General features: G+C 43.1%; 1 protein-coding gene and 1 pseudogene across 2 annotated transcripts; both read left to right on the plus strand.

Annotated features, from left to right (window-relative positions):
* The first annotated feature begins 1,098 nt into the window (after nt 1-1,098).
* LOC308643299 (olfactory receptor 1E16-like) lies at nt 1,099-4,664 on the plus strand (annotated as a pseudogene). Its single transcript has 2 exons — nt 1,099-2,037; nt 4,573-4,664. The product of its transcript is annotated as an olfactory receptor 1E16-like (transcript).
* A 13,376-nt stretch (nt 4,665-18,040) lies between these two features.
* Nucleotides 18,041-18,973, plus strand: LOC308643406 (olfactory receptor 14A16-like; the record flags this gene model as incomplete). The annotated part of the gene is made up of 1 exon (XM_081283262.1): nt 18,041-18,973. One exon carries the CDS (start codon nt 18,041-18,043, stop codon nt 18,971-18,973), a length of 933 nt encoding a protein of 310 aa, XP_081139388.1.
* Between the last annotated feature and the right edge of the window lie 6,887 nt (nt 18,974-25,860).

Here is a 25,860-nt window from a genome sequence, read left to right on the forward strand (position 1 = left end):
AAGAACAAGCATCTTCTAAAACAGAAGTCTTTGCCTCTGCAGGTCACAGACTGAGCTCTGAGGAGTGGACTTCTATTTTATTCTTTCATATACAAGAAGCCCCTCCAATCTCCTTTTGGATGATGTCTGCAGTATATAGAGACCCAGCCACACTTCACAGACAGACGGAATCCCGAATGGCGGGAACACATTCCTGTCCTTCTCCTGTGCACTCTGCTAAAAGGTTTGCTGCAGAGAGACTGCATTTCGTTCTCTGTCCTAACCCCTCCTCTTCTACTCCTCCTCCTGATCTGTGCCTCCTTCCTCCTTTCCTTTTGTTCATTGTGTTTTTTAGATCTTATTAGCTAGAAGTTGGGGTTGTCCTTGTTGGTTTTTAATGAACTAAATATTTCCTGATCAAGATGTTAATTGTATTTCATAAATTAAAAAAATGTCAACACCATATCTGGTAATAAATCCTGAAACTACCAAAAATACAAGTAGAATATTTCAACTTGACAAAAAAAATCCCCCAAGAAAGCCAATAGTTTAGGAAAGAAATTAACAGCAGTAAAGGAGGCTGGGCGAGAAGGTGATAACAGGAAAAACCTAGGAGGGCTGAGGAAATCTATGGCAGGAGCACCATGAGGAAGGAAGGGGTTAAAAAAGACCCATCTCTCCATTCACTAAAGCATCACCAATTGGGTTAATGTTGAAACACCCCAAGTGGTGACCTGGGTCAATGCGTGAAGTAAATACATGAGACCTCTTACCTGAAGCCCCCACAACGAATGGGAGGAAAAATTGTCAGACATCTGTCTCTTCTGTTATCTTCTCCTCTCTGCTTTCCCTCCCTCCCCTCCTCTCCTCTCTTCCATGAGACACTGTTTTCCTACAGTGTGATCAGAGCAGTTGACTTGGGGCACAGGTGCAGAGTGATTCCTCAGAATAATCAAATTTCCTGGATTATGATTCTCATATAAGCTGCTTCTAGGATGTTTTTCCATTGAGAGAAGATGAACCTCTGTAGACAAAGGACCTCTCTGGACATATTCCCAGCTGACCTCCTCTTAGCTATCTGTGGCCACTGCATCTGAACACAACTTCAGAGGGGGAGAAATGTCCAATCAGACCAGAGTGACTCACTTCATCCTCAGGGGCTTCTCAGACATCCCAGAATGGAGGCCAGTAGTCATTGTCTCTTTCCTGTTGGTCTATGCCTTTGGCCTCCTAGGCAACATGTCCATCATCACAGCTGTGCTTAGAGACAGCCACCTCCACACTTCCTGAAGAATTTGTGTTTTCTGGACCTGAGCTACACCTCGGTAACCATCCCCAAGGCACTGGCTACCACACTGCAGGGCCCTGGGGTCATTTCCTACCTCGAGTGTGTGGCTCAGCTTTACATGTTTTTCACACTTGCTTCAGCTGAGTGCTTTCTGCTCACAGCCATGGCTTATGATCGGTGTGTGGCCATCTACAGGCCCCTGCTCTATGGGACCATCATGAGCCACGGATGGTGCTGGGCACTGGTGGTCCTGGCCTGGGTGGGCGGGACCCTCTATTCAGCCTTCCACACCGTCAACACCTTCTCTCTGCCCTTCTGTGGGCCCAACGTAGTGGAGCACTTCTTCTGCGACATCTCCGCTCTCATGAGGCTCTCCTGTGCTGACTTCCACCCCAGGGAGGAGGTGGGCTTTGCCGTGAGCAGCTGCATCATCTTGAGCTCCTTCGCCCTCACGGTCCTTTCTTACATCAGCATCCTCTCCACCCTCCTTCGGATACCCTCGGGGGACGGCCGCTGGAAGGCCTTGTCCACCTGCTCCTCCCACCTGATCACTGTCCTCCTGTTTTACGGCAGTGGAGGCTTCACCTACCTGAGTCTGCATTTCAGTACTCCCCCATCCAGGGTCTCCTGGCACCGTCTTTTACTCCATCCTCACCCCTTGAACCCCGTCATCTACTCTCTGAGGAACCGAGACATGAAGGTCGCCCTGCAGAGGCTGAGCTGCCAGTGGAGTCTGAGCGCTGGGTGCTGCACAGCTGGCCCTGGTTCAGGTGTCTTATGCCCAAGGGGTGCAGACACCCTCTTCCATCCCTCCCCTGCCCTCCTGCTGAGTCTCCCCCTGCCCACGTCCCCACCCACCACCTGCTGCTTCTCCTCCCTCCCCAGAAGGTCCTTCACTTCAATGGTTTTACATACAGTTCCACCACAGAAACACGCAAATCTTTTTTTTTTTTTTTGCAAATCTTGATTTCTTCAGATTGAACCATAAAAATCATTTTAAAATAATTCTTCTTCCATTCAGTATATCTGTAAGAATTCATGTTTTTTTTCCTTCTGATCTTTTCTTAAATGGTATTCTCAAATCTTTATCATCACTCTCATGCTGTGGCCCCTAATCATGAATTTCCATCTTTCTCTTGACATCATTTCCCTGAATATAACATAAGGACCACATTTTTAACCTGTCTACAATCTACTTATTCCTTTCCTTCTATTTCAAACTGCCTGACCATTCCTGATTCTGCTATTCAGCCTATCCTCTGATTAGACATCCAAAGTGTAGAACCCATTCTCATTTCACCTTTATCCTTCTAAAGGATATTGTTGTCTACAGTCAATATGTCCTCAATTCAGTGGCTTTCCCAGCACCCTTTTTTCCTAAAGAAAGAACAGGTTAAGGAGGTCAGTGGGTGGCCTTGGTGCTGAAGCAGGACTCTGTCCTTCTCCACCACCATTATTTTATATGGTTTTCCTTTTGCGAAATCTTTAGAATTCCATCCCTGGTGCAGAATTAAACTACTCTTTTGGTTCCTCTTCCTGCTGTCTCCTTTCTTCATCATACATAACGTACCAGGTTACCTTTTAAGAAAAAAAAATCTTTTTAAAATTTATTGTTTCTTTTCAGTGGTGCATGACAGTAGAATCCATTTGATGTTATTATACAAGGTTGGAATATCTATTATTCTAGTTAGGATCCCATTTCTGTGGATGTACAAGATGGTGGATTCACTGTGTTGTTTTCATGTGTGTACAGGGCAAATTGTGTCAGACTCGTTCCACTGTCTTTCCTTTTCCTATCCCCCTTCCTTCCCTCCATTCCCCATTGTCTATTTTATTGTACTTCTCTTCTGCTCCTCACCCCCCTATTCATTGTGTGTTTGCCACTCACATATCAGAGAAAATATTTGACCATTTCTTTTGGGAGGGGGGGATTGGCTTATTTCACTTAGCATGACAGTGTCCATATCCATCCATTTACCAGAAAATACCGTAATTTCATTGTCTTTAAGGGTGAATAATATTCCATTGTGTACACATACCAGAATTTCTTTCTCCATTCATCTTTTGGTTCCATAGTTCAGCTATTGTGATTTGAGCTGTTATAAAAAATTGATGTGGTTGTATCACTGTAGATTGCTGATTTTAAATCTGTTGAGTATATACCATGGAGTGGGATAACTGAGTCAAATAGGTCCCATTCTAAATTTTCTGAGGAATCTCCATACAGCTTTCCAGATGGGTCACACCAATTTGCAGTCCCATCAGCAATGAATCTTTTCCTCCACATCCTCACCAACACTTACTGTACTTACTTGTATTCTTAATATTATTTCCATTGTGATTGGAGTGAGATAGAATATCAGTGTAGTTTTAATTGACATTTATCTAGTTATGAGATGTTGAACATTTTTTCATATATTTATTGACCACCTGTATTTCTTCTTCCGTGAAGTGTCTGTTCAGTTCCTTAAACACATGGATATTATATGCTCCTATAGAAACAAAAATCCTTCAGGAACTATTGCCACATCTATTCTGAAACATCAAGATTTTCAGCATGATTTCCATGACCTTTCATCTTCTGAAGCACATTCACATCGTGCTCTCTCGGCTGCCCTGAACACACCCCACACTGAAGGCACCAGGACTGCTTCTGCATTCTCATCCTCTGTGAATAGCACCACATGGAGCAATCAGAACTTGGACTTTCAACATCACTTCTTCTCTTCTAAGCAAATGCTAATTTGCAGCAGTCAGCAGGGCATGATTGACATCCAGATATCATCTTATCTTCTGGTTCTGAGACATTGTCACGTATTTCATGTGGAACCAACATCTGGGCATTAAAAAAATACAAAATGCTCAAAGATCCAAACCCTCACCTGTACTTTCAGGTCTTAGGTCTTTGATTAATTTCAGGTTGATTTTCGTCCATGGTGAGAGATAAGCATCTGTCATTCTTTACATTGACTGTGTGATTTTCCCAGCACAACTGGTTGAAGAGACTCTGCTTTCCCACTCACGTTCTTGGTGCATTTGACCTACACTGTTGGCATGGATTCCTGTTGCACCACCCTTGCTCTCTACTGGTTCTGTTTCCTGTTGTGTGAATACTGGAGACCATGGCCATCACTCCTGGTTCCCACAGCTTGTCACCCAGGTGGCCACTTCCATCTCCTCCAGCTTTCAGATCCCGTCATGTGGACACTCCAGTGGCTCCATGGCATGCTTTGTGTTGGCCACCTCCAGTGTCTTCCTGTGGTGGCCATCCATTCACTGTCCATCAATGCTCCACTGGATTTTAGGTTCTGAGTCAAAGGTTTACCCAGCAGTCATGATGTGTAGTTCCACTTCTGAGGAGAGGTCCCTCGCTGCCACGACCTCACCTCACACATGACAACACTGAGGCTGACATCCACTAAGTGCTTATATCCCGGTACTCACTGCTCTATCACGGGCGACTTGTAGCACACTTTTTCCTCCTGATTTCTGATTTAGGCCACTCTCCTTATCTGATCTTTTCTTTATGATCATAGTCACACTTTGTATTCAGCCATGATGTTTTCTCCTTGTAACTGAATGTAACTGTTATGAATTTTAAAAGGATGAGAATTCATGGTCATTTATTACCTGAAGCATATTAGAATATGGAAAGTACTCTACATTGTCAAATCTTACTTGCCTGCTTAAACGGAAAAGAGAAGTAACTAAAAGAAATGGTGCACTGAATTGCCTCCGAATTAAAACAGCAAACACAAACCAAAACACTAGTGTTTAATTCCTCCTAAATTATAATATTTTTATCATTAGTCACTGGTTATATAATCCTGCATAGTTGTATAAACACCATTTTCCCATCTATGAGGTGGAATTTCTCATTATTACCTCAAGCAATTATTATGAAAATTAGGATTTTATATTTAAAAAATCCTTAGGAAGCATGTGAATGTAGCATGGATTTTCATCATCTAGTTTTTTTTGCAGATGCTAATTGATTAAGAGATCAGTCTGCAGGGTTTAGAAGATGGCTATTTTAGTTTTATAAAAGGTGCACAGTGTCAATATGAAGGAGAATAAGTCCACTAAAAAGAAGAATTGGAGCTTTAGAGACATGTGTAGGCTCAGCCTGAGGGTGTTAAGGAATGTGACTGTGAAAAGATCAAATAACTCAATGCGATCTCTTGGGTGAAAAAATTAAGGGAAAATGGGGAACCTAAGTAAATAATCTGGTAAACAAAACAAATGAGCCCTAGTTTTAGATAAAAAAAAGTTGGAAATTTGAAATTGTTGAAAAAGTAATGCCATATTGAAATAGAAGTAAAAAAGGAAATGGAAACCTATTCATATACTCCACCATTGAGCTTGAACCTTAGACCCAATAATCTGATTTTAAACATGGTTTAGCTTTTGACAGCTTCTTTGCAATAACATCAAGTTAATTAAAAATAAAATAAAGAGTTTCCTTGTGATCTACATGATAGGATGACATGCAGTGACATGCAGAACTGACAATCACAATTTGGGGAATGAGATGATTAGTAACCTTTCAAAATTCAAATAAACATAAAGCAGGCTATTGTGTCCCACAACAGTACTGTTTGGGCAGTTATTGTGTGAATATTATGAGTTACTTCATTCTCTGAAGTTTCTCAATGCACAAAAAGTGACACAGTGCTATTTGAAAGTGGACCTAAGTTAGATAGAATGTATGTTAGAATTCAAGGACAACCACTAAAGTTTTTTTAAAAGATGCATAGTTAGTATGCTAAAAGACATGACAAATTAAATCACATAAAACACTTTAAAGAGAGAGAGAGAGAGAGAGAGAGAGAGAGAGAGAGAGAGAGAGAGAAGCCAGGGGTGGTGGTGCAGGCCTGTAATCCCAGCAGCTCAAGAGGCTGAGGCAAGAGGATTGATATTTCAAAGCCAGCCCCAGCAAAAGCCAGGCCCTAAGCAACTCAGTGAGACCCTGTCTCTAAATAAAAAACAAAATAGGGCTGGGGATGTGTGGCTCAGTGGTCCAGTGCCCCTGAGTTCAATTCCCAGTACAAAAAAAAAAAAGTCAGAAAGAAGAGAAAAATAAAAAAGCATATATGAAAGAATTAAAAACATTGTAGATGTTGAATTAATTCTTTCAATAATTACTTTAAAAATAAATGTTCAAAACAGAACACTTAAAAGATGAAAATTATCAGAGTTGATTATAAGAATCAACTATATGCTACTTATTAAAAAATCACTTTAAATATAAAGATATTGGTAGATTAAAAGTAAAGAAATGGAGAGAGAACCTCCATGCTGAAACTAACAAAAGATATTGGGCAGTTGTGTTGAGTTCAGACAAGGACTTTTGGAACAATGAAAGTAATTAGGAATAATAACAGAATTAGATATACGAAACAGGTCATTTTGCAAAGAAGATGTAAAATTCCTTAATATGTTTACCCTAGACACAAGGGCATCAAAAATTACTGAAATTCCAGGAGAAATAGACACATTCACAATTTTATTGGGAGACTTCAACACCCTTATGTCAGTTATTAATAAATTCAGCAGATAAAATAATCCAATACAGATCTGAAAAACACTATTGACCACATTAATCAAATCAACATTTACAGACAATGTTGACTGACATCAAAAGAAATTGCAGTCTATACAAATTCACATAGTGCCATCTTTGAGATTGAGCATGGTCTGAGTCCTAAGCAATCAATGAAAGGCTAGGTTTGGGGGGTCACCCCTCAACCACATAAAGGGTGCACAGGATGAACCAATGGACAGCATGGTACTGAGCAGGAAAACAGAAAGAAGTTTCTCCAGAAGCAGGAATAGGGCAGGGCTGTCCACTCTTACCACCCCTCTTTAATACGGTACTTAACATTTCAGGCAGAACAGTCGGGCAAGAGAAAGACACACACAGGAAAGGAGGAAGTGACTTTAGTCCTGCTTCCAGATGACATGAGTCCTTAGACAACCCTGAGGTGCCACTAAAAGACAGGTGAAGCTGATAAACCCTGCAGAGCAGGAAGTCAAAATCAGCACATAAAATCCAGTAGCTTTGCTGTACAACCCAAGTTGACCTGTTGGAAAAGGACCTGGGGGGAATAATCCCATTCATAATAGCCACAAAAATAGCTAGAAATTAACCTCACCAAGGAAGTGAAAGACCTCTGCAATGGCAGGATCCATCCTAGAACACGTGAAGAACTAGAGACAAAACACAAGCAGAAAAGTAACAACAAAAAAACAAGTAATTTAATTAAAAAAAATGAGCAAACGCATGGCATGTTGAATCCCACTGTGAGTATAATTATGATGCACCAATAAAAATTTGATAAAATTTTTAATTAAATTTAATTGTAATTAAAAAAACAAGTGGGCAAATAATCTAGACACTTACAAAAGAAGTATAAATGGCCAATAAATATATGAAAATAGCTAAATGTTTTTAGTCATTGGAAATATGTGAATAAAACTACATTGAGATTCCTTCTCACCCCAGTCAGAATAGCTTTAATCAAAACAACCAAGCAAACAACGATGCTGGTGGGATGTGGACACAGAGGAGCCCGTGGCCCCATGCTCTGCTGGGGAATGGAAGTCAGCACAGCCACTGTGGGGAGATGTCAGTTACAGGCAAAGCTGATTGTACATTGTACATTGTACATCTAGAGGTGACCCCCCTAGACCTAGAAAAAGGATGATGCGATCAAACCACAGAATATCCCCATCACCCCTAATGTTGCCCAGTGGGAATGTCCAGCTAACTTTCCCGGCCCAAGGTGACCAGTGTTCTGATTTCTGTCCCCAGAAGCACGCTCAGCCCATCCTGGAGCACTGGATGAATGGCATCAGGAATATGCTGTCTTTCTTTGGGGCTTGTTTACTGCTGTGCCTGTGAAATTGGGTCTGTTGTGGCAGTTTGATTTTGTTTGTTTTGCCAGTTTGTTTATCCAGGATAAACTAGGATGGACACTAGTCTCTGTTTACAAAGCTGCTGTGGATATTTGCATACAAGCAAAGCTTTTTAGGATCAGTTTTCATATTATTTATAAATACATAGAAATGGAATTTATTAGGACATTGAATTAACTTTAGAGAAACTGCTGCCATCCACTCATGGAAGCAAAGTCTGAAGACACATTCTACAAGTTTGCCAGCATTTTCCTACTTTGCTGTTTATACCTGCCCTGAACATCACATCTTGATAACTGTAACACCAGCATTTCCCATGGTGTGACCATGGTCCCTGCCTCAGCCTCCCAGGGAGCTGGGATTACAGGTGTGCCACCACATCTGGCTAAGAAGTATATGTTTAAAATGTACATTTCATATCCTGAGAGCATGCAAGTTTCACCAGAGATTAAAATATTATTTTGATCTTTTCACACAGCATGTTCATGGAGTTTTTTGGGGGTTGTGATTTTTCCGTGTCCAAATGAATTGATTTCTACTTGCATCTTTAATTATTTGGACTCATGTACCTTGATCTTGGTGTAACCCTTTGGAAACATTAGGCAATACCCAATTTCTCAGTGACTTGCTTCTTAATAAATGCAAATATCTGGGAAATGCCTTGTCCCTCCTGATCAAGAGGGTCACAGCCTTTGGGACAGGAGTCTCCTGTGTTTCTCCTTTGCTAGCAAAGCAACACTTCTTTCTTCTTTTTCTCAAAATAAATAAATGAATGCAAATATCTGGAACCAGGCATATCCATAGTAAATTTCAATACATGTTTTCCTCTGCACATTCACATCTTCATAATGGAGTTAAGAATGGAGTTTCCTTCTGAAATTACCATGAAGCTGTTTGTTTACTAGTTGGGAAGCATCACACATTAATTAATCCTTTGAAGTCTGTTTTTTGGATAATCTCTAGTATACGTCACAGACTTGACTCTAATAAAATAAGATCAGCAATTCTCTAAAATCTAAAATTAATATGATGGGTGGTGATACACAGATATAATCCAACATATTTAGAGAGACATGAATATTATAAAATCCACTCATATTTACTATTTTAGATCTATAAATAAAAGTCAAATGATCAGGTTCTTAGATGCGGTAAAGAAAGCTGATAAATTCTGCACTAACTGCTAACTACTCTCTACTCCAATATATATGCACCCACCCAAAAGAAAATGGTTATATATATATATATATATATATATATATATATATATATATATATAATATTTATATATATGTATACATATACAAATACATATAAATATGTATTTTATATATATATAAAGTCACAACATTTTGAGGACTAGATAACATTGAAAATATTTTTGTTAAATTAAAAATAATCTCAGATGCTTACTACATCATTATTTTTCATGTACATTGGAATTCTTGACCAATGCAATCCAATTAAAACACTAGGCTCATAAAAAATATGAGTCCTGACCAATATGATTCTGCAACATGTACACTCTTAAAAATGAAATTGTATCCCATCTATGTATCATATATAAAACTGCATAAGTATATTCTACTATCATATATAACTAATTTAAATGAATAAATTAAAATATGAGTCCTGAAAATTGAAAATCATTGCCAAATTTTTTTAAAGAGAGAGAGAGAGAATTTTTTAATATTTATTTTTCAGTTTTTGGTGGACACAACATATTTATTTTATTTTTATGTGGTGCTGAGGATCGAACCCAGAACCCCAAGCATGCCAGGTGAGCACGTTACCACTTGAGCCACATCCCCAGTCCAATTGTCAAATTTTAATATGCAACAATATATATATCTACTTACTGCAATATATTTATATTTGAATGGCCATAAAATTTGAAAATCCAAATGATCCAACAACAACAACAAAAACTATCAAAACTAGCATTAAATAAATTTTATCATTACTTTTTCATGAGTCAGGACATATTCTCATCATATCCAGTAGAATAAATCTTGACACATATATATGAGTTTCATGTGACACTTGAGAAAGTGTAAAGTTTGTAGAAATTAGAATATAGTATTGCTTACAATGTCTAGAGCCCTAAAACTGAATCACACACTCAAAATATCTTTGGTGTTTGTGCTAGGATCGTCTCATTCATGAACTCTAGCTACACAAACATGAAGTGCTAACATGGTGATGAAGTCATACGTAGACACTGCAGTCCCACAGTGAGGTGGATAGAGAGATAGTGCAGTCCCACAGTGAGGTGGATAGAGACATTCAGCTGGGTTTGGCTTCTCATTTCTGGAAGATTCAGTACAGATTACTCTGGTGTTTGGCCCAGAGCACTTTCCTGTTATCAGATCAATTAAGCCAGAATCATTATTTGCCTCTGTATGTAGGAAAGGGCCTGGGTGACAGGGTCGATGTCATGCTTACCCTCACATCCCAGGGTTGTGTGTGTATGTGTGAGTCTGTGTGTGTGTGTGTGTGTGGGTGTGAGACAACTTATTGCCTCATAGCTATACTAAAATAGTTCATATTTAAATAATGTAATAAAAAGATAAATATTTTAAAATATATATAATAAATTGTGCCAGAATGCTACGGCTAACACAGCATCCAGAACAATTGGGGATGGCTGCTTTATTTTCATATCACAAGATTTCTGCGAAGTCCTCTTTCTTTATTTAAGGACTATGTTTACCCATTTGCAGAAAAGGATGGGCATCTGGCTTGTAAGAATAAATTATGGAAATATATAGCATCTGGTTCCCTCTATTTTTGAGATGACATACATTTCAGAGTTGTTAATTGGCAAATGAACAATTTGAAATGTAGCTACAAAAATCATGTAATTTTGGGGCTGGGGATGTGACTCAAGCAGTAGTGCACTCGCCTGGCATGCGTGCGGCCCGGGTTCAATCCTCAGCACCACATACCAACAAAGATGTTGTGTCCGCCGAGAACTAAAAAATAAATATTAAAAATTCTCTCTCTCTCTCTCTCTCTCTCTCTCTCTCTCTCTCTCTCCTCTCTCACTCTCTCTAAAAAAAATAAAAAAGAAAAAAGAAAAACAAAAATCATGTAATTTTAAATGAAAAGAGTTCTTGGGAAAAGATAAATAAGGAAAAGATAAGTTGAGAAATAAAATTTCTCAATTATAGCCTTGTGATTTATAGAACATTAAGGAAAACAAGTAATTTACTAAGAAATTTTCCCCTATTTTAATTAATAATTCTGGCAAAATATGATAAATCTAAAACCATTTTTTTGTGTGTTTAGAAAACAATTAACCCCCTCTATATGGATCCACTTCACTGAAATGGAGCTTTCATTGCACCCAGGAGCAAGGATGGCAAGGGTGGTACAGAGGGGCACTAGGCAGACACTCTGCCATCTGTGTCAATAGTGCCCACCCTCTTGGGGCTTCACCTAAAGCCTTAAAGCACAGTAAGGTGTTCTTTTTGTACGGTCAACCTGGTTCTCTGTGGGTAGACAGAATTCAGTACTATGACTTTTAACATATTAATTGCATTAACACTCAGATGGATTTAAAAACCTGATATGACCAAAAATATTAAAAAGACATTTCAGGAAAATAAATATGATTATAACCTGTTTTTCACATTCAAATTCAGTTTTTTAAATATCCAGAAAGACTGTGGATGCCCTGAGCTAAGTGTTCCCTCTTTTGATGGCACACTAGATTGCATTATGTCCACCTGTCTGTAGGACTTCTCCAAACAGTAACCAGTATGAGGATATTGGATCACACGTGCTCTGTAGAAGGAGAGAAAGTATCCATCACTGTGTGGGAGAGAGGACTGCAAGGTAGAGCCAGACTCTCATATACCAGCGAACCAAAGCTCAGATACAGAAAACTCAAGGAATATTAAATAGAGATGGTTCCTGAGAATCTATGGAAATGATTATAATTTCTGACAACTTTGGTTGAAATCATATCAGAGACCCTCATTTATCAAGCCCTGGAGACACTCACTGTCCTTCACCATCACACTCAGCTCTCGGGAGAGTCAGCACAAGTGACATGTATCACAGAGGATCATGGATGATCATGCAAACACCCATAAGTAAACCTATAAGTGAGATCCATAAGTAAAGAGCAGAAAGACCAGCAGAGGAGAGGTAGGGGCAGGGGAGGGAGGAGAGAGGGGAGTGAGGACGGAGTATACTCCATGCCTTTATAATTATGTCAACATAAATCCTGCTGTCATGCATAACTAAGAGGGACCAATAAAATGAAGAATTGTGACAGCTGAGTGAGGAGCCTGAGTAGCCAGTCTGGAGATTTGCTGCCACTGGGGCAGTGAAGAAGGCACTTCCAGCGGAGTCCCTTTCCCACCAGGGACAGTGTGGTGGCTAATTGGCTCTATTCCCCTGGTATTTACCTGCCCTGTGGAGCAGCAGCAGCGTGGGTAGCAGTCCTGGCCCTGGGGTGGCACCCCCTGCTGAACAGGCCCCAGGGTCACACTGTCTCCTACCTGGCTGCTCTCCACAGATGTAAGTCACTTCTGTGAGGGCTGGCTGCATCCATGTGTCCGGATTGTGCTCCTTGGGTCTGCCCTGAAGCTCAGGAGAGGTAGCAGGTGATGCAGGGAAGTCAGAACACATGCTAAACTCACCTCCTGGCAGCCCACAGGGAGACAGAGTGGAGGAGACCCCTGGGACCACCTGATGCCAGACCCTGGGCTTGATATACTGCATGTGGGTCAGGAACAGAAAGCTAGGATGTGAAGTCTGTTTTCAGGACGAGAGGCACTCTGCGGAGGAGCCCAGTTACCAGGTCACTTCTTCAAACTTTTTTTATGGCTAGGCACACAGGTGGCCTTCCACTCAGGAGGCTGAGGCAGGAGGATGCAATTTGGAGGCCTGGGCATTGCAGAGACCCTGTCTCAAAGTCAAAATCAGAAAGGATGGGGGAAGCAACTCAGTGGTAGAGTGTCTCTCTATTCAATTTCAGGAAAAAAAGAGCTGTTCCTGAAGGCATCTGGGGGCAGGTAAGTTATCGACACTGAGAGGCCTGTGGAGCCTGGCCACCTGCATTCAGGTCCTGCCCCGGCTATGTGAGGTGGGCTGAGAGCTCAGGTTTCCTGCAAGGCACTCCCTCCCTGTTATAAAGATGTAAGTATTATGTATAAATATCACTGCAAATTGCATATTTATAAAAATATGTACCTTATTATATAGTGGCATATTACAGGTTGATCTTAGCATAGATATAAATTATAGTAACACTTGGAAAGACTCCAATTGTGGCTGGTAGAGGTTAAGCACTCGGGATCTCAGTTTCCCAGTAGTGAATTTCTTCAACTGAATTGTTCTGCCTTTGGCGAGCCTTCCACAGTGCAGCCTTCCCACATTCCCTTACTCTGAAGAAAAGAGCAGAAGCCATCACAGGGAGCTCAGAGTCCAGGAGGGTGAGCTCCATAAACTGGACACATTCTCCTCACATGGACCTTAGGAGCCAATTTCTGAGTTATTCATATTGAAGAGGGGAACAGTAGACATTAAAATTATTTTGGAGCCCAGAAATATTTTCAGAAACTTCCAAAAATATAAGAAGCCTCCACTTTGTTTCAATTAGAATCCACTTTAGCTGGTCTTTCGGAATTGATGCAATTATAATATTTTCTGAATATGTTGAGTGATTAAAGATGGATGGGTATGTGCATGCTTCCAAAGGGACTGTGAGGTCTTCCTGTCCACTCGGAGCCCAGCCAGGGAAGCCAAGGGCACCAGCCCTGGGCAGGCTGTGGGTGCTTCCAGGGACAGAGGAGGGCTTTCCCCAAGCACATCCTTCTAACTGCACATCAGCAATGCCAGGACGCTCTTAGCAGGAGCCGTGACGTTTTGTTTTATGTTACGTTAATCAAGGCAGCACGGACAAATCACGTGTGCACCCAAAGCTGCTACTCACCCTCCCTGAGGCGAGGACACTCTGCAGGCTGCTCCTCTGTCTCCCATTAGCACAGGAGTCTCCTACAGCCCTGGGTCCGGGACAGCTAGGTTGGGAAGAGGGAGGCAGTGAGAAAAAGGCAGAGACACCATGAGGCCAGCAGGGACTGTCCCTCTCACTCCCTCCCAGTTTGGGAGCAAATGGGAGAACTTCATCCCCAGGGCTCTGCAGCCAGCTCTCTGTTCTGCCCTCTGTTCTCCCTCACCCGTTGAAGAGCACATCTGACCTTCCCTGCGTTTTTTCCTCCTTATTTTGTGCTTTCTCTTTCTCTCTCACACCTGGTGTGACCCTGTCCTGCCAACCTCCTGGGATGTGCCCTTAAAAGTAGCATCCTCACTTGGTTCCCTGTCCCCCAAACTCCCAGCTGGCAAGTTGCTGAATGTGGACAGCAGCTGTGCGAGGGATGCGCCTCTCTGCAGCCCTGCAGCAGGCCCTGATGCCCTTGCTGAGGCAGGACAGGTGAGAACTCCTCTCTCAGCCTCCGCTCCTCCTCGCCAGCTCCCACCTCCTCCTCCAGCACCTCTCAGACCTCAGCCTCAGCACATACCCCAGAGGAGCAGAGCTTAAAGGACCTTCCCCTTTCCTCCGCTCTCTACACCAGATCCTCTTTGTTTCCTCCCAACTCATGACACACTTGCTGCCTGCCCTTGCCTGGCCCCCTGGGTGCCATGGTACATGCTTATTCCAGGTACTGTTTAGGAAATTATTCTGTTATCACTTTTCGGAGAATTAAAATGTAATTCCCGCGTAGTAGTTTTGAGATAAGTGACTGGGTCTCCAGAAGGAAGAGGAGCTCTTGCTGAGAATTTATTTTGACAGCTGGAAACGACAGAGTACGTCTGTGTTTACTCAGGAGACAGAAGAAAAGTGGAAAGTGATGGGTACAAATACTTTTAAGAAAAAAACCGAGAAGGTCTCCAGTAAAAGCCTCAGCACCAGCAGGTGCCACGTCCGTCTGAGTGGGCATCACCACTCCTGCCCTGGGTCTGTCCCAGGGTTTCTGATTCAGTAGATCTGGGAGGCAGGAGGCAATGTCTGTTTTCCTTGCAAGTTTCTAAGGGATGCTGTGTTGCTGGTCAAGAGCCACACTCTGGGGACCACTGGTCAGGTTGAGCAAAGAGCTTGTAACAAAAACCAAGTCAATGTCACACAAGAGTGACAAGCCACCCTTCTTGGGCAGTGGGGTTGTTTGTATGCTACCTTGTTTGCTGTGCGTATGCCAGCTGGCTGGATGGCAGGCTGACGTCATGACCCAAAGCTTCATGTGGCTATAGGGGGACTAAAGGAGGAACACAGGTAGGACTGGAAGGCAGCGCGGGTAGGTCTTTTAAGAGATATGGAGTTTACAAAGGGACAAATCAGGATAATACCCCAGGAAACAGAAAATTCTGTTTAGGAAAAGAGAGCAGTTTGGGTCACTGTCTCCACTGGAATCGATTTTGAAAGGCAATTTTCATTTATTTTCTGAAGTGTAAGGTGCCCATGCAGCACCATGCCACTTCATATTTCCACTGCTGTGTAACCATTCCCAATCATATCTAGACAAAGACAAGCTGCCAGTATCTTCCCACAGAGCATAAGTACCTATACAAAGTCAGCACCATGGTATTTGTTAAATTTTCATGTATCTATTTACATAACAAAAATTCAAACTGCAGAAAGAAAAGGGGAAAAATTGGGGGAAAAAGTCTTTAAGTGCAGAAGTTTTATCAAGAACAAAACAAAAAGCTTAGTTTGACTAATTAATAGCATTGTTCAGGAAAAACATTGTTGGCCTTTACCGAATAAGCACTGGGTTAGGAACTGGTCTAGGGGGAACCCTGGAGTGGCTGCTAGCCCTCACACAGGGATCCTTCCTAGTTGGCTCCTCAGAATACACTTGGAAACATGGATGTTAAACTCACTTTACAAAACAGCATCAGTGTCCCCAGTGCAATCTGCACTACAACTCTGTGAAGGAGAGGGCCTTTCCTCCTCTTAGACATGGGAAGGAACATAAAAGCAAACCAGAAGAGAGCGCTTGGTGGTGACATGCAGGGGTTTCCTACCCTCAGCCTGGTGACAAGCAGCCCACCTCCACTGACAGGTGAGAGCTGGAAGGCTGTGGCACCCAGACTGACCCAAAGGGGAAAGCAGAGCCAGCAGGCAGTTTTGAACAGAAGGGGGGAATTGGTGCCCCAACTGCCTAGGATTCACTGCAGTGTAGCCTGAAAGACAAGGGCATCCACTTTGAGGATTTTGGAGAGGATAAGAAGGACTGTATGTGCAAGAAATTAGTGTGGATATTACAGTAAACAGACCAGTGCTACCGAGCAGCAGGGTTTAGTAAACTATGACATGACAAAAAAAAAAAAAAATGAAGAGCATCTTTGCATTTCTCTCATCTGTCTCTGATGCATTAGTCCCCTAAGATCTATCAAGTATTTTCATGAAGTGTGGCTTTGAATATTAGGAATTGCTATCCAGGTAAGTGCTGAATAAGATAGATAGATAGATAGATAGATAGATAGATAGATAGATAGATAGACAGACAGACAGATAGATAGACAGACAGACAGACAGTCAGACAGACAGTAAAATCAAGACTCTCATGTGAATATAAAACTAGCACAGGCTATGGAACCCAGAATGAATTCCTCCTGACTGTGTCTTCCTGCCCTTCCTGCCTCTTTGGGCCCACTCCTCCCTACTCTTCCCTGTCTCCAGTGACACTGTTCCACTCTCCTCTCCATGAGGTCAGTGTTACAGTTTTCACAAATAGTGAGAACGTGTGGTGTTGTCTTCCTGTGTCTAGTAGGGTGACCTTAGCCTTCAACAGTCTGTAACATATTTTAAAATACTGAGAAGAGTCTAAATGTTCCTACCCAACACATGGAAGTGATTCATGTTGGAGAGAAGCAAATGCTGGTTACTTTGACTCCATCATTACATATCACTCATACTGTGCCCCAAGATATGCACAGATACTGTATGTCCATAAAAAGTGCAGGACAAACTTTGGTCTAACTCATTAAATAAGGAGGGACTGGCAAGACACCACAAGTGGTTCAGAGGAGAAATCAAAGTGTCACACTCAAGGCAAATGGAGCAGGATGGGGTTTACAGAGGGATGTGAATGACATGGTCCACAGAGCAGCGACCTACTGCACTACATGAGAATTTGAATCAGTTATGTTTCTATGAACAAGAATGATCTTCATAGTTGACAACATCCTAAAACCTCCAGCACTGTAAAGTAGCTCAAAGTAATAACATGCAACTAGATGCAACACTCAGTATTTTTTCTATTGTTTTCACATTTTCAATGTTTTTTCTGACTTTGCCATAATGAAGGAAGGCTGAATCCATATGGAAGTAGTATGGGTTAAAGACCTTCTTGTTCACAAACTGTTAGATATTTTATGTGCATTATTCACTTGGATCAGAGACCAGGTGGAAAAATTTACACTGTAAATTGAGGGAAATGATGTTTGGATAATTTATTTGGGGGTCTCGGTGTTAATAAGTGCCTCAATGAAAATTTGTATTTGGAACTGATGGCTCCAAAGCCCCTGCCTCTTCTATTTTAGTGTCAAGTATGTGACATTTGAGACAGGTGTGGATTGTAGACCTTCGTGCAGATTGGATGACAGCCTCATGATTTGGACTAGGCTGACCTCCCTCTTCCATCATGCACACAGTGTGGATACGGTGCTCAAATAGCCTCATGGAGGCTTGCTGGTGTCAGTTTCAGGTCATCTCACATTTCCTGATCCATGCACGGATGAGTGAGAGGAAGTGAATCAGGAAAACAGAAGAGTGAAGCCTTTGGGTGAAGCCTGAGCTCACACTCTCTATTTTTCATAGTAAATGCTGGGACATCCAGAGAGATGGACAACCTCACCTCTGGGAGCTCCTTCCTCCTCATGGGCTTCTCTAACATCCGGGAGCTCCAGATCCTGCACACTACGCTCTTCCTGATGGCTTACCTGGATGCCCTCCTTGGGAACCTCCTCCTCATCACCCTCATCACCAAGGACCATGGGCTGCACACCCCCATGTACTTCTTCCTAAAGAACTTGTCCTTCCTGGATCTGTGCCTCATCTCCATCACTGTTCCCAAATCCATTAAAAACTTTTTGACAAATTGCAACACCATTTCATTCCCTGGGTGTGTTTCCCAGGTATTTTTCTTCTTCCTCTTTGCCACAACAGAAGTAGCCCTACTCACAGTCATGTCCTATGACCGCTATGTGGCCATCTGTCACCCGCTCAGGTATGAGATCCTCACAAGCCGTGGAGTTTGTATGCAGATGGCAGCCTCCTCCTGGGTCAGTGGAGGTGTCAATGCAATCCTGCACACAGCGGCTACCTTCTCCGTACCCAGGTGTAGGTCCCCTGATGTTCACCAGTTCTTCTGTGACGTCCCACAGCTGCTGGCCCTGGCCTGCTCCTACAACATTGGGGAGCTAACGGTCATTGGGCTGAGCCTGCTGTTGGACTTTGTCTGCTTTGTGTTCATGGATATTTCTTACATTCACATCTTCTCCACTGTGCTGAGGATGCCTTCCAGAGCGGGCAGGTCCAAAGCCTTCTCCACGTGCCTGCCTCACCTCCTTGTGGCGACTCTATTCCTCTCTTCTGGCTTTTTTGCCTATTTACGGCCCCTGCCGCAATCTCCATCAACTCTGGACTTGCTAGTTTCGGTATTCTATACTGTAGTACCACCCACTGTGAACCCCCTCATCTACAGTCTGAGGAACAAGAATATGAAGGTGGAGCTGAGGAAGCTGCTGGTGAACAGGCGTCCTCCTTCCAGTTAGAAGGGTTGATCTCACAACATCACCATCTTTTGCCCTCTGACTTAATCACCTGCACCTCTGGTAACATATTTGGCCATGATTTTGGACATTTACAGTAAGGAGCTGATGAGAATCAGGTCATACTCATTACAGTGACACTGAGAAGCATCTCTGTGCCCAGATCAAGTGGGTGGGGACCGAGGCCTCCACTGGTGAGTGGACTGAGGTATGCTGGCCTTTCTCTTGTCATCCCAGTGGAGCTCCTTGGTCTGTGACAAGTGGCACTGGACAGGATGGTGGGACATAGAGATAGAGAAGGCCTCTCCCAGGAAAAGTGTGGTGGTACCTGGCAAGGGTGGGGTTTGGAACGCCATGTTGATGGTGTAATTTATTACCATCCTAAAGGGACTGTGTTGGAGTTGACGGCTACAGGGACATAAGGATGTAGGAAATGGCCAAGCTAAAATGCCAGTTAAAATCCCTGATTTTATGTCTAGTGAAGGTTGCCCTTTTTGGTCTTCCAGCCCCGATACATGCTGGTTTCTGCACAGTTGGTGTGGTTGCAGTCTCAAGAGAGGAGAAAGACATTAAAATTCAAATTTCCTATATACCAATACATATGCCTATAGAAATATCCAAAGGAGGCTTTGGGTCCAGGAAATAAAATCAACAAACCAGAGACTTCACAAGAGATGTGGTGAAGGAAGGCCATTGTACTTTTTTGAAAAGGGGGATATCTGGGCTTTTCTTTCAGGGATGAAGAGGCATGAATCTGTAGGGGAGGAAGGCAGACCAGAAAGACCAAAGTGCAAGCAGAGGCTGGAGGACAAGAAGGCCCACACAGCAGAGATGGGAGAGGAAGAGAGTCAAGTCCCCTGGGGGAACTGCAGTGAGCTTGTCTTCAAAGATTGCCAGGATTGCTGAGGGAAGAGGCTTGGGGACCCTGGGTGCGGAGAGCACCGTGGACCAGTTGCTGCCCTTAGGAAAGCTCCACAGGCCTTTCAACCCTAGGTGGCAGAGATACCCACCCAAGGGAAAGTCAGATGCTTGTCACTTCTGCTGGAACCTCCTCTCCGACCCGATGCCTGAGTGAGCACGCCTTCCTCCTCTGGTCCAGAGATGGTCCGTGTGATTCTTCCTCCTCAGATCCCTTCACAGGGTCACTTTGTCCAGTCAGATGCCTCTGGGCACCGCCAGCCACTGCTTCTGGGCAGTTACTTCGGTTGTCATTTGACATTTCACAAAGCTTTTGACTTCCTCCTTAGACTGTGTTATTCTTGCAGTTCACCCACATCTGCAGAGTCCTGTGTGGTAGGCATTTGGCACGTGTTTCCGTAACAAGTAAATTATTAATGCACATGATCCACATCCTTTATGTTCACACAAAATTTTGTATTGCCTCTGTTTTAAAAGTTTTTAATGTCTTGTTCACGATGTCATTCTTGAGTGGAACAGAGATTTTTTGTTTTTTTTTAAGATAGTGTGCAGTCTGAAAGTTTCAAATTCCTTCAAGAAAACAAGTCAAAACCTATACATTGCTAAAATTAAAATTGATTTAAAGTGCATTTACAGAGTCAATTTAATTCTCAACAGACTGAGTCTAAAAATGTTCCTACAATTGCCATGAGGTGCCTTCTAATTTGTTCTGGGAGCAATGGACCATGATAACCCTTCTGCAATAGCTCTAACCAAAATACAAGTAGCTTTATCATGGGCAGCTGAATTTCCACAGGGACAATTAATCAAAAATTGATGGATATGTGAAATTCTATGACTAAAAAATGTGCACACATTTCTTTAAAGAATGCTTTGTGTGATTGGCTCATTCTCAAGTGTTTGGTGTGTGTCACACAGATGTTAGCATTTGAGAGGATCCCCAGGACTCACAGATACCCATCATTTCTCCATGTATGACATTTTTCTTTTATAGTTGTGCCTCTTTTTCCTTCAAAACCAAGTAAACCTCAATTTTGTGTGTATTGAAATTGTCGGGGATTTGCACATTCAGGGTAGTTTTCCTAGAAACTTGTGAATATGTTGCTATCTATGGAAAAAGACTTTGCAGGTATGACTTAGGTAGAAGACCTTGAGATTGACCATCCTAGATGAAACAGATTGGCCCAAATTCTCTACATAAATCCTTCAAAGCAGCAAGTATTTCCCACCTGCAGTCTGAGAAGCACAGAGATGACAGCATAACCTACCAATACTGCCCTTTGAAGATAAGCAAGGAGCCCATGATCCAAGGAACGTGGAAAGCCTCTAGAAACTGGAGAAGAAAAGAGTTTGTCTCTTGGGACATACAGAAAGGAAAGTAGCCATACTGATACCAGTTTTTTTTTTTTTTTGAAAAAAAAAAAACTATTTTAAAAGCCTTTTTCAGGACCATTGAGAGGTGTAAAGACTATCCCATCCAGGGAGCTAGATCAGGCCCAACTTTCAATAAGGGAGGATAAGTGAGGTTTATAGCCCAAGGGAGGTGGGCATGGAGCAGTTCTGTGCATAGAAAATTACTGGGATGAAATATCAGTGGTCGGGGGATTCTTGTTGGCCCAAGGGAAAATGATCTTTGCTTAAGACAGGCAGGGTGACAAGCTACCAAGGGTTGAGGATGAGAAATTTATATACACAATGGAATATTATTCAGCATTAAAAGAAAATAAAATTATGGCATTTGCAGGTAAATGGATGGAGGTGGAGACTATCATTCTAAGCGAAGTAAGCCAATCCCCAAAAACCAAAACCAAAGGCCACTCACTGATAAGTAGACGCTGAACCATATTGGGGAGGGGTGCATGGGAAAAATGGAGGAACTTTGGGCAAAAGGGAGGGAGCATGAGGAGGGGGCATTGGTGCAGGAAAGATGGTAGAATGAGATGGACATTATTACCCTAGGGACATGGATGACTGCACATGTGGTACTACATTGTGTACAACTGGAAACATGAAAAGTTGTGCTGCAATTGTGTACAATGAATCAAAATGCATTCTGCTGCCATACATACTAATTAAAATAAATAAATAAATTAATTTTAAAAATGATGGTATTGGAGGAAAAAATGGGGGAAAACTGACGTGCAAGAGTACCATTGATTTTTAATATATAATATTTATAGTACTATTAATTTAAAAACCGATGCTTTGTTAGTGTAAGTTAAGTTGTGACCCTAATAATAAGCAAATATCTAACAATTCTAACCATTTGGATTTCTGACCAGATATTGAAAGAATAAAAATTCAATCTCTGGGGAAGAAAAAAAGAGTGAGAGGATAACGGGAGGGGTTGAGTTCTCTCTGTGTTGACTCAGCAGCAGAATTTTTAGGAAACCTGGGCTCTGCAGTTGTGCCAAGGATGGGCTCAGTTAAGGAAAGGGCTGTGGGAAGCGGACCAGAGACTGGTCAAAGAGATCACCTATGACATCCTCTTCACTGTTCAGAAGGGGGAACACACATCTTCTTTTTCTAAAGAAGATGGGCTAAAGATGTAATTCAGTGGTAGAGCGCTTGCCTAGCATACATGAGGCACTGGGTTCGATCCTCAGAATCACATAAAAATAAAAATAGACGTGTCCATATACAACTAAAAAATATTTTTAAAAATATTTATTTAAAATATTTATTACAACAACATAAGATCATTTATTTGGCCTCCTTTGGTTCATCAAGCATCTGGTGACCCATCTGTCGAGACTTGGCAGTAGAGGACATTTGCTGAATGTTATGTTTTAGAAATGAACTCTCCCCCCAAAGCTCATGTGCAAGGTCATGCAAGGAATTTCAGAGGTGAATGATTAGATTATGAGAGGTGCTACTTAACTGGTGGATTAATCCACTGATATGGATTACCTGCAGTAACAATAGGCAGGTGGGGTGTGGCTGGAGGATGTGCCTTTGGGGTTTATATTTATATTTATATTCCTGGTGAGCAAAGCACACTTTCTCTTCTCTCTGCTCCTGGTTTCCTGAGGAAGCCACTGCCCAGGTCCTTTCATCTTTTCTCCCAGAGCCCCCTTGGCTTTCTCACCTCTTCCCCACAACCTCCTCACATGCTGTGAGGACCACATTCCCCATGTCCTAACCTCCTGGGAGTCCAGGAGTTCCCAAGACGCAAAGGCTGCTTACTCACATGAGTGACTGAGATGGAGCAGGGGAGTGTGGCCCATGGACATCCTTGGGCCAGCTTTCCCAGGCTATGTTCCTGACACCATTTCAACCAAGACTGATGTTTGCCTGGTGAGCAGCAGGGGGCACTGTGGCTCTTCCCAAGGTCTGTGCACTGGGGCTGCTGCTGCTGTGCAACCCTCTCAAATCCCCAGGGCTGGAATGTGGGTGCCTGACTCTGCTGACAGGGACTCACCAGCTGTGCCTCTCTGGACTGGATAGTCTCCTGCTCACAGTTGTGCAAGGTCCCAGCAGCTGCTACTCCTTGACCTTCCCATGGGAAAGCTCTAGAACTAACCCATCAGTATGTAGACACTCAGTCTCAGCATGGAGCAGAGATTGCCAAGAGTGGAAATCAGTTGGCATGCACAGCCCTTCTTCTTTCAGGCCACTGGGGAAGATGAGAGAGACTTCAGCCAAGCAGCCCTGCTCTGGGGCTCCAGGGGGCTGATTTCACGATGGCCTGGACTCCTTCTTCCTGTGTTCCTCTTACACTTACAAGTAGGGACAGGCCTCAGAGACAGGGACAGCCTCAGCCTGTGTCAGCCCCTCTGCCTCAGACCACCAAGCAGTTTACCTCTGGCCTCCATTCCATCACTCCTGAGTGTCTGTCTGCAGGTCCCTCCCCAGCCTATGCTACCCATCACTCTGAAGTCTGCAGGTCCCTCCCCAGCCTGTGCTGGCTCATCACCCCTGAGGTCTGCAGGTCCCTCCCCAGCCTGTGCTGGCTCATCACCCCTGAGGTCTGCAGTTCCCTTCCCAGCCTGTGCTGGCCCATCACCCCTAAGTGTCTGTCTGCAGGTCCCTCCCCAGCCTGTGCTGGCTCAGCTCTCCTCCCCCTCTGCATCCCCTGGAGCATGGGCCAGACTCACCTGCACCTGAGCAGTGGCCTCAGTCCTGGTGACTGAAGGACATGAAGGTTCCAGAGAAAGCCACAGAGCCCTCCCAGGTACCTCTTCAACTACACACAAGCAGACAAGGCACTTCTCTGGATCCAAAGATGTGCAGGTGAGCTCAGGTGTTGTGTCAACCTCTGGGCTCTAGATGGAGGATGAGGCCACTGTTTCTGTAGCCCTCCAAGCTGTGCTCCTAGGATGTCATGGTGCTCCAGAGCCACGGGGAGTGGGATCAGCCGCCCTGCACTCTCCTGGTCTGCAGCAGGCAGCCCTCATCGGGCTCTAAGGAGGTGATTTCTGTGACCTGATTTCCTTGGCAGAGTAGATCTGATGACGTCACAGTCCTTTAGCTCAAAATCTGGACTGTTCTATCACCAGCACCTGCCTGATTCGAGACTTCACAGGTAGGAATTTCATCCTTGGAGACCAAAATCTCCCAAAGGACACTTTGGAGTAAAACAAAAAGAGGTGATTCCACCTACTCCTCAGTCAGCCTTGAGGAATAACCCCCAAAATTCTCTAAGTCCTTCAACTGGTTTGGGGGAAAAAATGTCAACATGAAGAAAGAAACTGATTCCTAGAAATAAGCCACCAGCTAGTCAAAAATAAGGCTGTGTTCTCTCCAGTGTCGTTGGCACCTTTGTTGGGACCCACTTGGCTGTCCATGTGGGCTTGGTTCTAGAACTCAGTTCCATTGGTCTGTGTACCTGCTGTTTGGTTGGCTCTGCTGTGTCTGGAAATGAGAGATTGTGATATTTCCCACATTCTTATTTTTTAATTGATTTTATTTTTTAATACACAACAGCGAAATGCATTACAATTCTTATTACACATATATACCATAATTTTTCATATCTCCATTTGTATATAAAGTATGTTGACACCCAATCCGTGTCTTCATACATGTACTTTGGATAATGATGTCCATCACATTCCACCATCCTTGCTAATCCCTGGCCCCCTCCCTTCCTCTTCTACCCCTCTGCCCTATCTAGAATTTATCTATTCCTCCCATGCTCCCCCTCCCTACCCCTCTATGAGTCAGCCTCCTTATATCAGAGAAAACATTCAGCATTTGTTTTTTTTTGGGGGGGATTGGCTAACTTCATTTAGCATTATCTTCTCCAATGCCATCCATTTACCTGCAAATACCATGATTTTATTCTCTTTTATTGCTGAGTAATATTCCATTGTGTATATATGCCACATTTTTTTTAATCTGTTCATCTACTGAAGGGCATCTAGGTTGGTCCCACAGTTTAGCTATTGTGAATTGTGCTGCTATAAACATTGATGTGGCTCTGTCCCTTTTTAATCCAAATTGCTTTGGCTATTTGGGGTCTTTTTGAGCTTGTATAGGAATCCTTTTTTCATATTCTGTGAAGAATGTAATTGAATAAAATAAGAAATATTTAAGAAGAAAAAACTGGAAAAAAAAAAGAAAGTCTCAAACACAGAGAACTAATACAAACTCACTGAGAACAATGCAAGGAGTGTTAAATAAATGCAGAGGCTGCTGTGTCAGCACAGGGCGTGGCCCAGGAAGGTGGGGGGTCCCCCTTGAGTTTCTGAACCCTGCCTGGTCTGCAGCGTGACTGGGGAGCTCATGCTGGACCTGGAGTTCCCCTGGGCTTCTGTGCCTGGGTCTTGTGCTCTGAGCTGGCCCAGACTGTCAGGACTGGCACCAGAACCGAACTCCTCGTCCCCACTCTGTGGCATGAGGGCAGTGCCCAGTCATGTTTTATTGCCAAGAGCAGAGTTTCTGCCCCATATCCGCCCTGCTGAGGGATGGGCTGAAGGCCCTGGTCCTGTGCTGCTGGGGAGGGTCTTGGAGAGGCAGGTTAGGCAGTG

This window comes from Spermophilus citellus (assembly GCF_964194105.1).
Source record: "Spermophilus citellus genome assembly, chromosome: 1".
Taxonomy (NCBI): Eukaryota; Metazoa; Chordata; class Mammalia; order Rodentia; family Sciuridae; genus Spermophilus; species Spermophilus citellus.